The sequence below is a fragment of the Catharus ustulatus genome, chromosome 2 (genome assembly GCF_009819885.2).
Source record: "Catharus ustulatus isolate bCatUst1 chromosome 2, bCatUst1.pri.v2, whole genome shotgun sequence".
Lineage (NCBI taxonomy): Eukaryota > Metazoa > Chordata > Aves > Passeriformes > Turdidae > Catharus > Catharus ustulatus.
Window position 1 is genome coordinate 5320915 of NC_046222.1, and position 16607 is coordinate 5337521.

General features: G+C 42.3%; 1 protein-coding gene across 2 annotated transcripts in view; it reads right to left on the reverse strand.

Annotated features, from left to right (window-relative positions):
- Positions 1-1731: 1731 nt before the first annotated feature.
- The window catches only part of HTR1F (5-hydroxytryptamine receptor 1F), a 101584-nt gene continuing 86708 nt past the window's right edge, over positions 1732-16607 (reverse strand). For both annotated transcript variants that reach the window (XM_033053122.1, XM_033053123.2), the window contains exon 3: positions 1732-3710. In XM_033053122.1, coding sequence (XP_032909013.1) covers positions 2569-3672 — 1104 coding nt within the window. In that variant the 5' untranslated portion in view covers positions 3673-3710 and the 3' untranslated portion in view covers positions 1732-2568. The remainder of the gene's footprint in view (positions 3711-16607) is intronic.

The following is a 16607-nucleotide window of genomic DNA, read 5'->3' on the forward strand; positions in this document are numbered from 1 at the left end:
CTCCTGAAAAGCAGCCCCTGTTTTTCCTTTCAATTTAATTTCACGAGATATTGTCAAACATTGTACGAGTAAGAGGATAAACAGTATAGTCTGTACTCCAGCAGCCCTAAAGGGAGAGGCAGGGGGAGAGAAATGGATCCCCCTGAGACACCCAGGGTTATGACTCAGGAAATGTGGGAAATAGAGGTCTTCAGGAGTGGATGGTTTAGTGGGGTTTTCTGTGCTACCTCCTGCTAATCTGCTAATCCTTTTGGAAAGCTAAATTCCATGGCTCTTTCTGGAGACAGCAGAGCACAGCTGATGCTGAGAGCAATTTTGTCTCTCAGCATAATGCAGCCAGTGCTGAGGTCATGGGGGCTGCAGAGGCTGTGCTCTGACTGCAATGGTAATAAAGTGTGCTGGCTTGCACTGAGCATGAGCCAATTCCACTCTGTCGCATCCCAGTATCTTCAAAATTTAGCTGTGCCACTGCTGTGCTAGAGCTCCATGGTGTTACAAGTGAGCTTTCCATTTGATTCCTGGCTGGGTTAAAGTCAGTGGCAAAGCAAATGCACCGTTTCTGGTAATTCTGCATAGCATTTCATTTGGACCTCGATGTGAAAGCAGAATGCAGTAAGTTGCAAGTGACAGAAACAAATTAGTTCCGTATCTCAAGTTTCAAACCTCGTAATCTTGCAGGAAACCCTTTTCACAGCTATTGTGTCAGCTGGTAGCCAGCGGGGGAAATACAAAAGTATTACAAACTCCAGAGTTTGTAATACAGAGGAGGAGAGGGGAAGAGAGAAATGACAGTGATTTTTTTTTTTCCAGTGTTTTTCTTTTTTTTTTTTGGTCTAATGCAAACACTGAAAGTCTCTTGGAAGAACAACTTCAAGGGCCAGTGACACCTGTCCCAAACTAAAGGTGACTGTGGTGCTGTCATATCTCAGTTCGTTTGTGGTGTCCCTAGGCTGGTGGCCCAGGTGCCAAACTGGAACACCTTTGCAGGAGATTGCTGCTGCTGACAGTGGGGTTTGTAGTCCCTGTTCCTGTGGGGCAGCACTGAATGTCTGACAAAGAATTTGAAGCTGGGCTCTTAGTGACACAACCTGACTCTGTTTGTCCTGAAAAGTGCAAAACCTGGGCTTTGGTGTGAGTCTTAACAATTTCATGGCTTGGCATCTAGAGCATGTCAGTCAGGATTGGCCAAGCTTGCTCTTTCAGGCCTTGGAAGGGATTTGTTCATAGAGGTCATCTTTGACTAAATAAGTTAGGGTGGGCTGGAATTCCTGCAATGCCTTTTTAACTCTGTTGGGAATGGGGATATGGATGGATGCTCTGGGCGAAGGAGGGGTTTAGAGGTGAGCTTCTCAGTGAGCATCCCCCAGGATCCCCTGCCCAGGTGTGCAGTGCATACGGAGGTCACTCCCTCTTTTCCTGCTGCAGAAGGCGCTGCACAGCCTATTCCAGAGACCCACACTGCCAGCACTGTGGTGCTTTCTCATTTGCTTGGAAAGTGGAGCACAATCCTGGTGCTTGGGGGAGTTGAGAAAAGGCTCGGGGGCATCAAGCTTCTGAGGATGGAGGGCTGAACATGCTGAGCTGGAGTTGTCAGCCCCAATTCTTCAAACCTCACTAAACCACCCCGTGTCAGCAGTGCTCAGCCCTGGCATGAGCTGTGTCTGGTTTGGTGCTGCAGGTCACAGGCTCTGTGCCTGGCCGGGTGTGAGGACATGGAGGAAGGAGTGTCTCCTGCTTCTCTCCCCTCTAATATCTCCACAAGGAGAACCAGCTGCTCTTTATGAGCCTCCCCTTCCCCACAGAAGCAGTGCCTCAGAGCACCAGGCACTCCATGTACCCAGCTCACTGGAGGTGCCCCAGATGTTTGGCTGTTTCCCTTGGGGATGTGCTCACATCTGCAATGGCAGAGGGCTCCCAACGTTGGCTTGCTGGGAAACTGGTAACCCATGAAAGCCCCTTGCCTGCTGCTGGGGTGCTGTGTAACACAGGAAAGTCCATCTATGGGACAAGGCAAGGCTGCAGCTCCCTCAGCTGACTGATATAGGATGATGGTAAATATATTTAAAGTTACTGCTCCTGGCTGTGAATGGCTTGGCTCTATGCTGCAGGCCTGTGCCAGACTGTTAAAATCACATGGAAATTCCATGGTGTATTTTCTATCTTATATCAGTAGGGTTTAAAATGTGTGAGTTGTTATACTTAATATTTCATTGATGATTGAGAATTACTTTTAGAAAAGTTTTGTTTCTTTGTCTACTTCAAATGCAAATTTCCTTCATATATAAGCTAATACCTTATGCTTCAAGCTAGGCAGCTGTGCAAATCCCAATTGGATCAGAGCCACACTATGCTACCGCTTTTTTAGAGCAAATCCAATCCCAGATGATCCATCTCTTTAAAACTTGGGTAGTTAATGCTCCCAATATTACCTATACAAAAAAAAGTCATTATAATGTAAATGGAGAGTCTTGGTGCTTTGCCTTAAATACAACAAATGCCATCTCAGTTATATAAATTTATACAGGTTAAAAAACAATGACTATGTTCTCCTCATATGAACAAATGCTCCTAAAGGTATTGCCCGCACCGTACAAGCTTCTGGAATGCTTTCTTGAAATCTTCATTAAAGATTGTGTAGATTAAAGGGTTAATAAGGGAGTTTATATATCCCAGCCATGCTAGGAAATTAGACATGTCTTCTGAGATGTGACATGTTTCACAGGTATTAACAACTACTTCTTTTACAAAAAACGGGAGCCAGCAGATCACAAACGCCCCCAAGATCAAACCCAGTGTTGTTGCTGCCTTTCTCTCTCTTGTGCTGGAGATTCTCTGTTTTTTCCAGGACTTCTCGTGCTTGGATTCAGACTTGGGGCTTCGTAGGGTGATGTTGATTTTATCGGAGCTCACCAGGGCATCTGAGGTCTTCTCTGTTGTGCTGGGCATTGAAGCTGATTTGGTGCTTCTTTCACCTGCGTCCAAAAGGACTTGTCCATTCACTCCCTCCTCCCTCACGATCCGGCTGACGCTTCTCCTGTGAAATGTCTTTGCTGCTTTGTAGATCTTGTAGTAAAGGATCAGGATCAAGGCCAGCGGGATGTAGAAGGCGCCAAACGTGGAGTAAATGGTGGAGACGATGTGGTCGTGTTTGATGATGCATTCGTCCTCCCTGCTGGTTGTCTGGTGCCTCCAAAACAAAGGTGGCATGGAGATAAAAATGGATATGATCCATACCACTGCTATCATGATGCCAGCATGCTTAGGTGTCCTTTTCCGGGCGTATTCCACGGCATCCGTGATTGCTCTGTACCGGTCCAAAGCAATGGCGGAGAGGTGCAAGATGGAACAAGTGCAGCACGTGATGTCCACGCTCAGCCAAATGTCACACACCACCTGCCCCATGATCCAGGCCTCCTTGACAATGTAGACAATGCTGAAGGGCATCACCAGGATTGCCACAAGGAAGTCAGTCACTGCAAGAGAGCAGATGAGATAGTTGGCGGGGTGGTGGAGCTTTCTTGTCACAATTATTGCAGTCATCACGAGAGAATTGATGGCCGTTGTCATTAGAGCAAGCACAGACAGGGTAATGGAAATGAGAATCTTGGATGTTGCCCATTTGAAAGGTTCTTCTGATGTACTGTTTTGTTCAGTTGAGTTTATTAAATCCATGTTCCCTTTTAAAGACGATCTTTACCCGGAGCAGTTACCTGTTTGAAAAGTAAAAACATTCAGGTAATGCACCCTTGATTTTTGTCATCTTAAAAGACTGTGGACCCTAAGCTTACAAGAAGTTCAGACTTATCATTAGAAATTATTCAGGCTTCAAACTCCAGCCTGGTTCCTCGAGTGGCTAAAAATACTTATTTCCCCTCCAGCTAGAAGCACTTGTTCTGGAATGCTTTGTAGAGGAGACCTGAAGCTGGTTAAATCTAAACACCATCATCCTAAAGTAAGCACTAATGTTTACTCATTGCTCCACTAAGCAATGTAATGACTGTTGCAAACATTAATTCACCAGGCATAATGCTGATTTTCCCCATAGAAACTCATTCCCCCCATCAAGAAGTGACTCATTCCTTGTGTATTAGCTAAACGTGGGATTTCTTAACTGGGACATAGTTTTGAAGAGAAAACAGAAATGTGAAACGTTGCCATATGTCCTAGGGTGTGTGCTGGTTTGTATACACAGCATACAAACAGGAGAAGAAAAAATTTGCGTGGTGAAAGTGTCATTTTACGTCTTCCTCTTACACATCTCTAAAATGGAACAGCTTGATATGTTTTAAGGCTTCAAATGGTTCACTTATTGTCTAATTGAAGTATTGTACGTACGTAAGAGTCCTGAAAACTTCTCTACTTTTCCTCAAGTTTTGCTGTTCTGTGGTATCTGCCAAAGAAAACTGCAGAAAACTTGGATGCTACTTGTTCTGCTAATGACTCTCTCTGTGGAAATAGCCTAACTCCTCCTATGGCTCTGCAGGAAGGAAAATACAGGGAAATAGTGAATAAATACATTATTGGTTGTGTTCTGGGGATATATTCTTATCAGGAAGAATTTCTGAGTACCCTGCAGAGTGCGGGTGAATTGGAGTTTGCAGCTTTTACTGTGAGTGACAAGTTCTACTCTAAAAGGGATCAGGTGTCATCCTCTAGTGGGTATTGACCTGCAATTTCTTGTGTAAGATCTACTTGATGAACACCTAGGTGGGGTTATCTCTGAGAGAGTTTGGAGTGTAGTGAGTTGCACTTGTGTTACATTGCATGCTATGTAGTGAAATTAGGGAGTAATTTTTCTTTCAGAAATTTGTTTTCATTAACATAACTAAAGCTTTTTGATGTTGTGCTGGAGTGGCTGAAAAAGAATCCAATTTACTGTTTATACCTTTGGACCCATCTCACTTACTTGGTTTGATATTTTAACCCTGGAAGTGTTTAATATGCTACTGACTACTCAAAAATGTTTTTAGCACTGGTTGACCAACATGTAATTGAATGGAAGCACAAGGAAAGGAAATGTATTTTATGTGGTGATATTTACACATGCTGAGCAGATTCTTGTGCTGTACATGAGCTGATCACAACATGTGTGTGCTTTCTGTGTTTTCACACAGGTAAAAATAGATCTTTCATCATGTCAATGTCACCTTAAAACCTTCTGAATCCACACTAATTTCTATTCTGCAGATATTTTTGTCTATAACTAGCTGCCCTCTAAGGAAATAACAGATACACAAATGCTTTTGTCTGGTGAATGGTCAATGTCTGCTAAATAATTCTTCCTTTTCAAGCTTGTGCAAATACATAGGGAAAAAAGTTTATTGGGAAAATCTAAGATATCTGTTGATATTCAGCAGTTGATCCTACTTTAAAACAGTTACTCATTATGGTTAATCAACTTATAAATTTCTAACTCTTTGGATATTAGTCCTCAGTTGCAAGCAAGGAAAAAGCAATTTAGAGCTAATGAAAGCTGATTAATAGTTTTTGAAAGATTCTTCAGTTTGAGACTGTGGAGTAAGGAAGACAGTATGGGTACATTTGTAAAAGTGGTGTGTAGGAATAATCGGTTTCCTTAGTGCTGCTGTGATTTGGAGGCTCTTTCTGAGAAGCACAGTGGCAGAAATATGCTGGCTGTGCAGCAATGATGCCTCTCTGTGGGGAGGCAGAGCCATGCAGAGTGCTGTGCTGCTTAGCACTGCCAGTCACAAAATTTGTTGGCTTTCCTGGTCGAGGGGCTTGGGGATCCTTTTCTAACTGGTGGGAATTTGTGCAGCTTTACTGGGTGATCATTAACTGAAAAGATTGCTTAATAAATATCTGGAGTCAAAGCACTGGCAGTATTTAAGGACTGCTGCTTCTTTCTCTTTTGATAATGGCCAGAGTGAAATAATTCTAGATTTTTTCTTGAGAGGAACTCAGTTCAGTCAGTTGCTATGGCTGGCTTCTATCCTCAGCAAGCAACCAACTCACTTTTAGGAGTGTGAAGTGATCCTGTAGACAGTGCACTGGATTAGGATGCAGGAGAGCTGTCCCTCCCTCTGCTTTAGCCTTTCCTTGTCAATTTTTGAGCAAATTCATTACAGTGCTTCCTCTAATTCATTGTAAAACAAGAGGAATTCCCTGGAACCTTAGTTTGTTTATTTTTATTGCTTTCTTTTAGCAGCATGATTTAGCTCTTGTGGAATGGGTTTAGCAGTGACTATTTTAAGCATGCAACTATTTTCAGAAGAATTACTACAGTCCAGATGTTTGTGTGGCTACTTTTGTGGAACTGGCAACTCAGTGCCCCTTTTGTAGAATCTATCAGCTTATCACTGATAATTCAAATTCCATGGCAGCGCCTCTTACTGCAGATGAAAGTGTTGTCTTTTATTATTACTTTTTCAGCACTCAATTGTTGTTGGAAAACTCTGGAAAGACTTGAAATTTTGATTGCATTACATTGTCCTGAATTTAAGACTGATGAAAATATTGTCTTGTACTTTATTCATTATTTATTATCATTTATGATTGTTGAACAAGAGCTCTGTAAACAAAGGAAGCTGCTGTTCACCTAAGATAGCATGCCTCATTTTGGACTCAGGAATATTATTATTTTGGAGGAATCAGCCACTTCTACAAATCTTTTTTGCCTTCCCTTCCAGGCATATTAAAGTGACCTGAATGTAAATACTTCCTTGTCTGTAAACACAAACATATATCATCTTACTGATCACGTTTAGAAGGCATGGGTGAAAATGACTGTGCAGCCTTATCACAGAAGTAAACATTGAATTTGTCTAGTGGCCACTCAAGGAAAATGCACGTTGTTGGTGTTTCAGCTTTTCCTGAGCATGTGTGTGTGTTACTAAGCCCTTAATCCCCCATTTGTGACTAAGATTTACAAAATAACGATGTAATTGCTCTTGTTCAACAGCCTTAACCTGCCCTTCCAGGTTTGAAAAATGGGGCTATTCTGCCTTTGAAAACCTGGAAAATAATTAAAAATGCCTAATGCTGGAGAAACATGACTGGGATTACCTTTGGGAAAGGCATCCTCAGTCTGCTGTTTGGGGTTCTGAATGTAGACTGAACTGCTAGAAATGTACAGGTCTTGATTTTAAGGCCTGTTTATTTTATTTTATTTTTTTATTTTTTAAAATATATTTCTTTAAACATTGACAGGGAGAAAACTTGCTGATTAGGGTTTAAGTACTATTTTCAAATAAAGGTTTTCTGAGAGTACTGAGAGGGATGGGAGAAGGTGTTTGCTTTTTTTCCATGTGGGTTCATTAGCAAAATGTGTCTTAATTAAAAAACAGTAACAGTAATCAGACAGCAGAATTAGCCAGGGATTGAATTTATTGAATTTAGGGCATTTAAACTGCTCCAGGCAGCAATAGCAGCCTTTGTGCTGGGGCAGAGGAAGCTCCTACTTTTCCATCTTCCACCAGGCTTCAGCTGGCTTTGAAATGAAACACTTCACTTGCCAGCAGGAGTCCCTTGCTCTGTTGGCCACTCTGACCTGCGAGCCAATTAGATCTAAAATTTTTAATGAGGCTTTATAAACTTGTACAAATCCTTCCTAACGTGACTGTGTGTCCTTAGATACTGACCAAATGTTGTACTAATGACAATTAGCTTCACCCTTCATACTAAGTGTGAGTAGAGGGAAATACGGCTGCTTTGGATTAAAAAATCCATTTAAGAAAGATGAGCTTGTACAGTAAATTCACGAATACAAGCCGCACTGAGTATAAGCCGCATCTCTGGGTGTTGGCAAATATTTCGGTTTTTGTCCATAGATAAGCCGCACACGAATATAAGCCGCTCTGTCGTTCGCAGCGAGGACCCGCGTGCAATTATTAACAGAACGGCGGGAGGGCGGGGTTTACTGGCTGAGCTAAGGCTGTGCAGGCTCGGCCCCCTAGGGGCCGCTGACGGGGCCAGGTGGCCCAGCCCAGTGCTGCCGCTCGGGGCCGGCCGCCGCTGCCACTGGGCTCGGTCACCCCGGGTCAGCGCTGCCCCGTGGTGGCAGGCAGGGACGGAGCTTCCCCCACTCCTACGGCAGCGGCGGCGGGCGGGGACGGAGCTTTCCCGCGCCTGTGGCGCCGGCGGCGGGCGCGGACAAAGCACCCCGCCTCCTCCCCGAGCCGCGGCAATGGCGGCGCACACTTCCCGCCCCCCCCCCGGGCCGCGGCAATGGCGGCGCGCACTTCCACCCCCCTCCCCGGGCCGCGGCAATGGCTGCGCAGGGCTCCCGTCGGCTCCCGGAGCCGCGGCAATGGCGGCGCCCCCCCCCCCCCCCCCCCCCCCCCCTCCCCTGGGCTGCAGCAGAGGAGGAAAGAGAGCTCTCCCGCCTCTCTCCCCGCCCCCCGTGCTGCCTGCAGGGAGCCAGGGCAACACGGTAACACTGTAACAATTGCGAAATGCCGGCTTTTACTGGCCGGTGCTTGGCTCGGCACTCTGGCTGGCACGTCTGGGGTTGTAAATGTCAGAAAATTATTAATATATTAGCCGCACCCGACTATTAGCCGCACTTCCGGGTTTCCACCAAAATTTTTGTCAAATTGCTGCGGCTTGTATTCGTGAAATTACTGTAATTGGATCTGATGGGGAACATGTACTTTGAGCTTGAGACCCTGTGTCTCAACAGAGGAGGAAAGGTAGAGGGACACTTTCACTTGATTCCTGGTGTCTTTAAATCCTTTCCTGCCAATAACTCTTGCTGAGGCTCCTAAAGCCACAGTGCATCCCTGGGACAAGGCAGGGAAGGTTTGTAAGGGAAGGTCCTTGCCAGCTGAAGGCTGCTGCAGCAAACCTGCCTTTCCTGGAATGTGAAGTAGATGTCTGTCAGCAGACTGAAGTGTGAAGCAGAAATTACAAGGTTGCCAAGTCTCCTTACCCAGTCTGCATTTCTGCATGCTTTAAACCTTATTTTTACTTTTTTCCCCTTGTATCTGCAACTTAAATCTGAGGCAGAGTTATTTCCTGTTCTTAATCTGTCAGCAAATATTTGTATATGCATGCTAAAGTAATGCTTAAGATTCCCTTTTTGGGTGATGCTGTCCAGTCCATGGTACTGAGCACAGTCTGGACCTGAAATGTATTGACAACTGGAGGAATATCTTACAAGCTGTTTTAGGTTTTGCTGCATGAATCTTCACAGACTAGAGTTATTTATAATTTCCACTTGTAAAAGGTCACAACAGACCTAGAAACACAGACAACAAATAACTGCAAAATTACAGATAAATCAATTGAACTAATATCAACCAAATTAATGTGGAATTCTGTCTCCCAGGCACGCCTCAGGAGAAGCACAGGCAAATAAATAGGATTTGCAGCATGCCCTGAGTATCAATATAACACAGGAAGGAAACAAATCTCAGTCCTGGAGGATAGGCACCTCCATGTCTGAGCACAGGTGCTCTAATTTCTTACAGAACGGCCAAGGAAAATCCTTTTCTGTGCCTTGAACCAGGATTTGGTGCTTTTCTTAGCTGTGTAACAGTCTAAAAAGTCCTCCTGTTGGCAGAATGATGTGCTGCAGTATGCTTTGTGTCAGGCACAACAAAGATTATGCTTGCTTTAAATTTTCTGGATGTCTTTTTAAATTCATTCAACCAGCAGAAATAATCCCAAATGGCTAAAATGACAAAGTCTGATAGACTTAGCCCTGAAAATTACTACTCCAAATGTCTGCTCTGTCATGTTATTGCTCATGGAGCAAAACCAACAGAGGTATGTAATGCTTCCACTGAAGCAGCTGAAATGCAAAGTCTGAAACCTTCCTTGAGCTGCCAGGGAAGGGGAATTTGCCCTCTGCCACTGGGTGCTGACAGGAGAGATGGAAGCACCAACTCCAGCAGGACTGGAATGAAGACAGTGCTCTCTGGTAAAAGGGAAGCACTGGAATAGTTCTGTCCTCATGTCCCTGGTGTAATTAACCCACCTTCATGTTTCCTACTGTGATTCCTTTGCCAGGGTCTCTGCTCTGTCTCTAGGACTGCAGTGTAGTCCCAGACTGCCTGTCAAGCCTGCCTGGAGGATCCCTCCCCTGCTTGTTGTCATCATATCTGTAGCAACCACTGCATCTGCTTATGTGGAAGAATGTGATGTTCCGAGGGTAATTATGCATTCCTTGCTGCTTCTAACGTTGAAGTTAAGGGTTTGGCTTTCTGTCTCCTTTTGGAAAATTAGTCACTTGCCTGTGTTTGCTCTTTATTTCATGTCCCTCTGCCATCTGTTTTAATCTAGCTGAGGGGTGTGGGGGGGAGGGAAGGAGGAACAGCAACATCACAGGATGATGGACTTACTTATATAACACATGACTCCCAAATCCAGCTTCAGTTCCTGGGTGGTCACAGAGTGAACCTGTTATGATTTGATAATTTTTGGCTGGAGAAAGAGAAAATTTCATTCCTCTATTCGCAGTTCTCCAGAAGAGACGACAGTGATTTTTTTCTACAATTTGCTAGATGAAGGGATTTGGTTTCCTCTCAAATAAGAGGCTGGTCTGAACCTCTAGTTCAGATCTCTCAGGATAATGGCTTGGCTAGGTGTCTGTTGTATTGTGTATGTTATGGAAGAACCCCAGAGGATCAGGTCCTGGACAATAGTGCCCATGGGAGCTGTTTCCTGCTATCTTTTCTGCTGCTGATGCTCATAGCTGTTTCAATAAATAAATATATGTGAGAAATAAATATATGTGGGATGTTTGAGCATCCCATCCCCCAGTGTGAGCTCCCCACTGAGCAGAATGGCATTTTCATGATGGTAAGTATTCCGTAAAGACAAAATCCCACATAACCACGTGGCCACAACCCTTTCTTCAGAGGCACATATCCCCTTGGACTGGGGATCTGAACTTGAATCCTCCATAAGTGGGCCACTCACTTCCCATCCCTACCCTTTGGCATTCATTCTTTGTTTATTTAATTTGGATCTAATGTGCCTGAAATGTTCCATTCAACCAAAGATTTTCTGTATTAAGAAAAAGTTTAAAATTTGTACAGTACTTTAGTCCTAGTGAAGAAAAGCCAAGGTTCCTGTTTGTGCTTCTTTTTTTTTTTAATTGGTAGTGAATCAAAGAAGTGACTAATCACCCATTTTTAATGTAATTTGTACCACTAGTTTCTTACAATTTGTGGCTTGTTTTCATTGCGATCAACTAAATTTATACAGGGGGTTGAAAATGCAGAATGGCTTTGCTCGTGTTCCAAAAAACTGCCTTTTCAAGTAAGGGCTTGAAACCTGTAGGAATCACAAAGCAGTGCTGGAGCAAGGAGGTCAAGAGGCAGTTTAGTTTGCTTGAACAGTCATAAACTGCAGCCTTGTTTCTGCCACTTCCCACTCATCCTTATGCTTTGAAGCCATGTGTTCTTTGACAGCCCTCTGAAAACACTTGTGTGTGCAGCTGCAAGGCTCAAACCTCCTTCACTGAAAGATCTCCCTCTGAATCTCTTTCACAAGAAGAAGGTTCAGTAACAAAAAAACAGTATTTTCAAATGTATGCCTGGATAAGATCTCTATATCAATCTCTTATGCAAGAAAACATAATTTTCAGACTATACCCTGGTCCAACAGTTGGGGAATTATTTTTCTGCTGTGTGATCACCAGACAGCTTTGAGGGAGAATTAGTCTCAGAAGAGTTTGCTGGAAGAGGAGTGAAGGCGACGTGTCCCTGTGTTCCTCCTCTGCAGCAGGATTCTGTGTGACACAAGAACAGCTCAAGTCTGTGGCTGAGCACTTAGGAGAGATGGCAAAATTCACTTAATGTTTAATCTCAACTCTGACTAGTTTTGGGAGACTGATGCTATTTTAGATAGTATTTGTCTTACTGTGTATTTCCCAGTGTATTTTTTTGTACTACTTGTCACCACGTCATTTGTCTTTGTTCTAGTCCTCACCTGATCATCTTGGAGACTAAAGGTCTTTTCCCCTTGATCTTATTATCCATGTGGCGTGGGATAATCCTATCAGATGTAAACTCTGCATTGGGTTTGCCCTAAACAGCACTTCTCTAACATTTCCTTTATCAGGACTAACTGAGTCAATCCAGGCCATTTCCCTTGAATGATGTGCATTGGCCTTGGCCAAGAAGTACTTCAAGCAAAACAAACAAAACAGTCCTTAAAGCTGATGATTTTGGAATAGAGATAGATTTTAAGAGAGCATCAACCTTTTAGAGGAAGTAGAACTCAATTTTTTTTCCCCAGTCTCAATGGGGAAGACAGAGAGGAAAGCTGCCAGAAAAGCAGGAAGAATCTGTGGAAAACTTTCTCAAAGTGATGCATCCATGGCACGGGATTTTGTGGTGGAAAAATGTTTGGTTTTTTTCTTTCAGACAATGCTTTTCTACCAGAGGATGCCAGGCTGCTTTGCCTTGATGACCTGTACACTTAGGTTGGGTACTGTCTTTCTAAAATTCAGATTCTGTGCCTTCAAACTTAGATCTATACGAATCAGGACATGGTTTTTGTTACACTCTGCATGGGGTGGCACACTGCTGGTGATACAATGCACAGAACTATCCTTGGATCTGCTTTCTCCTGCATGGAGGCAGAGCATTAATGTGGGCAGGTAGCAGATCAGACTTTCCATGAGCACCACAGGATAACCAGGAAGTCCTCATTTGCTACTTTCATGTGCTTTTCCAGTTTTGTGGAGTTTTTGTTGTTGTTGTTTTTTGTTTTTTTTCTGTTTGTTTGGTTTTAATTATATTTTTTTTGGGATTTAAATCCTAGCATTGGCACAACTGAATATTTTAGCCAGAAGAATTATGTTCGCTCAGTGAATTGGCATAAATGCTAATGGCAGAAGCCCCAGTTAGTTCCAGGGCTGTTTAAACCATCTGTGTCTTGAGATCTGGGATGCAGCTACGCTGACAAAACTTCTCTAGTGCAGATTGGGCTTCAGCTTTCCTCCTTTTCACAGTTTCCAACTGCTCTGCAGCTCTTGAGCATGCCTTTCTCTTTACTTCACTTTCTTTTTGTGCTGCAATGTGACTCTGTTTAAAAGCAACAGTGTTAGGCAGAACAAGTCCCAGGACAGCCTGCATGAAATCAAGCGTGTGATGAGGAGAACTGTGGAGATAGGAGAGTGTGCAAGAGCTGTGAGGAGCACTTGAGGAAGTGGAATGACTGGGAAGGATGGCTGCTGGACTAATCCCTGCTTAGTATTTGCATGTCTGTATCCCACAGTGGTGCTGGATTGCGTTGAAATGATACAAATACAGCAACTTCCTTTAAGAGGATGCATCAAGTGGCACATCCGTGCAGTGGAAGTCGGCATGTGGGATTTCTGAGATTTCTGGCAGGTTTCCTTGGCTCAGTGTCTGTGTGTCTGCAGCAGTGAGGATGAGAGGAAGGCAAACTGGAGCAGCTGCCACCAACCCAGACTGGCAGCTGGTCTGGAAATGACTTGGGCTCCCAGTCCTGGCCACGCACAGCAAAATCTCCCAAGATCCTGTTTTGGCAGAGAATGACTGTCTCTGTGGTCAGCTGCCATCAAAGATTGCTGAATAATTCCTGGAAATGTTCAGCCTTGGGTGTGTTTTTAGGGATACAACACTTTCCAAAAAGCTTGTAGCAGCAGGACGCTGTAAAAAGTGTCCAAACACAGAAACAAGGATTTATCTTATAGAGCTTCCTGGATATGCCAGGTCTCTTGTTGTAGGTGCTGTGATTACTAAATAAGCTCTTAAGATCTCTAATACTTTGTGAACTCATTTTCATTTCTGATAGGAAAATAACAGACTGCCACACACAACTTTTTTCCTTTGCATAATTCAGATGTAGTTGTGACACTTGACACACAGTGAATGTGATGACTGTGAATCGCTCCTTAAAATTTAAACAGATGATTCAGAATTAATTATGAAACCCAGCCTTATAGTTGTCCCAGGAATTCAGTACAGATGATCATTGTCTAAGAAGATCATCCAGCTCCAGTTGATCCCCAAAATTTCTCATTGATAAAGAAGCTAAAAAATCTTGAATGATAGACTAAGGAAGCATTTCAAAGTTTTTTGTTTTCCTGTTGTTGATTTTTTTTTTCCTTTGAGAATTTATCAATATTGGCCTTCTAAGATCTTTCAAAAATTTGTGATTATGAAAGCCTTCAGCACTGTATAGAAGTTTAGGTACAACTTTGTCCTAGGGATTCTTGTGGGCAGCACTTCAGCTCTTTGTTTCAAGTAAGAAAACCCTATGCAGTTTCAAAAGTGGATTGTTCTAACTTTGATATTTAGATAGTAATCATAACATAAAGAGGAAATATTTCTAGCAGCTGAATTGTCCTTAAGCTGAGAAAATGAAATTTGTGTTTTTATATGATAAGAATGTTTCTTTGAAAACTTGGTGCATGTTTGCAATGTGTTTCAATATATTTCACAACCATTGTTTAAAAAAAGCTGTTTGACCATACTTGCACAGGATAACATGAAGTATTAGTTGTAAGAAGAAGCATTGAGTAGACTGTGTCTAGTTGCCCAAATCCACAGAAGGCACATCAGTTCTCTGAACTGCTGCAGGAGAGTTCAGAAAAGCTCCAGTGGATTCTCAGCAATTGCAGGCTTTCTGTGGTCCCTGTCATCTCTGAGAGAGATCAAGATTGTAAGATGTGCTTTCACATAATAACATGATAAAAAGCAAGAGTAAAGGACAGAGGCAAATGGTTAAAGTGCTGATCTTCAGAGACTGGAAGAGGCCTGGAAAAATCAATGGTGAGTCCTTGCTTCTGCATGATCCTGCCTTGTTTGTTATATATGGGAACACAACACGATGCTTAGCACTGCTGAAAATGCTGAATTTCTTTCCCTGGGTTGCTTACAGCCCAACTGTCACATTGGGAAGCTGGAGGATTTCCCTATGGACTATATCATGAAAAACTACTTTTCTACTAAGAGATTGGAAAAGACCAAATTATAACTTCAAAGCTGTCTGCTCAAAAATGCTTTTTCAATTTTAACCTCTGAAGCTACTGAAATTTATGGAAAAAGGCTTTTAAAATTTTAAAATCAATGTACTGTTGACAAGCAGTGAGAACTGTAGTACAGGTTCCACATTGTTTGCCCTTGTGTAGGTGCACAAGTGTATATTGCATCATATTTTTCTCCATCATTTCTGTATTTTCTATTTTAAGAAGTCATAATTGAAAACTGAATTTCCTTAGTGTTCAAAATGCTTCTCTGCTCTTTGAAGCTGAAGAATGTTATAATGTTAACTCTTCTGGAAAAGAGCAAGGAACAGATTCAGGCAAGTGCTCACTTCTGTATAATCCCTTAGGAGTTTTTTCCTCATTTCAAGTTTTCCCATTTTCAGGCACTAAATGCTGACATTACATTCTGTGATTCTTTTTCCTCTGTGTTTTTTTATTCACAATCTTTCAGATTTGACTAGTTCATATATACCAGTTATCCCCTCCCTAGTCCCAAGGGTTAGAGTCTTTCTCAAAAAGACACAGGTGGTTATATATGCATAAATTAGGAGGATGCATTCTCTAATCAGTTGACCTGAAAAATCTAAGTATTCAAATAAGACTGAAGAGAAATAGCCACATCACCAGCTGCTGGAACAGGAAAAATGGATTTGCCAGCATCTGAAGAAATTCTATGTATTTTTACATGGAAGCTCCATCTGTTTGTACTTGCTTAGCTCTGGGATTGAGGTTGAAAAGTTCCAACACTGTAAGCTGCAGTTCCTGACTTCTACTGCAAGATTATTATCCTTTCTGATAATTGAAATGGATTGTTTTAGACCCAGGCAAGCACTCACAGTATTTTTCACCTGCAAAGAGTTTGAGTTTTTGTCCTCTCTGTTTCTGATAATGCCTTCTAATGAAAAAAAAAAAAAAATCATTAGGCGCTAATTTAAGCTATGCAACAAACTTTATCCTAAAATCTTAGAATCAGCTGTGGGAAATAACATTGTATTATACACTTGCACATTTTCTTTTGATTACTGCAGTATGACCTTGTTTGACCACAATATTGACTGTCAATATTCTCTATTCACTAAATAACAGGCAGCACTGCGTGGAAGAAAACTGCAAAGATATAACTAATTGTTCATCAACTATTCTAAGTAAAAATTCAAATTTAATTTGGAAAAAAACCCTATTGAAAACAGCATAGGAGCTTTCAGAAAATTTGTGATTTGAGGTAGTGTTGTAGAAGTAAAAATGCAATGCACTGAAGTCCTTGCTTCCCTATTATTATCAGCTAGCAGTTGAAAAAAAGCTGCAGACCTTTAAATACCATGAAGATTTCTCTTATCTTGGTTGGAGATAAGATATTTGTGGAAAGTAGGTGCAGAAGAGCACTGAAAAAAGAAGCAAAACCCCACTAAGCCTAAGGAAAAAAAAATAGAAAACAACAAAAACCCACAACAAACCAACCCCCAAAAATAAAATTTGACTACGTCTTATAACCATAAAATATGGCACAGGATCATTAGATTAACCTTTTGTTATGATGAAAAGCATTGCTGTAAGATGTTTTTCAGCTGTATTTAATGGGATCAGTAGGTTTATGCTCCTTATTACGTTGAAATGGATAAAGATTTTAATTTAGATAAATGGGTACATGACATGGTCTGTTGTTGTGGTTTGTTTGTTTTTT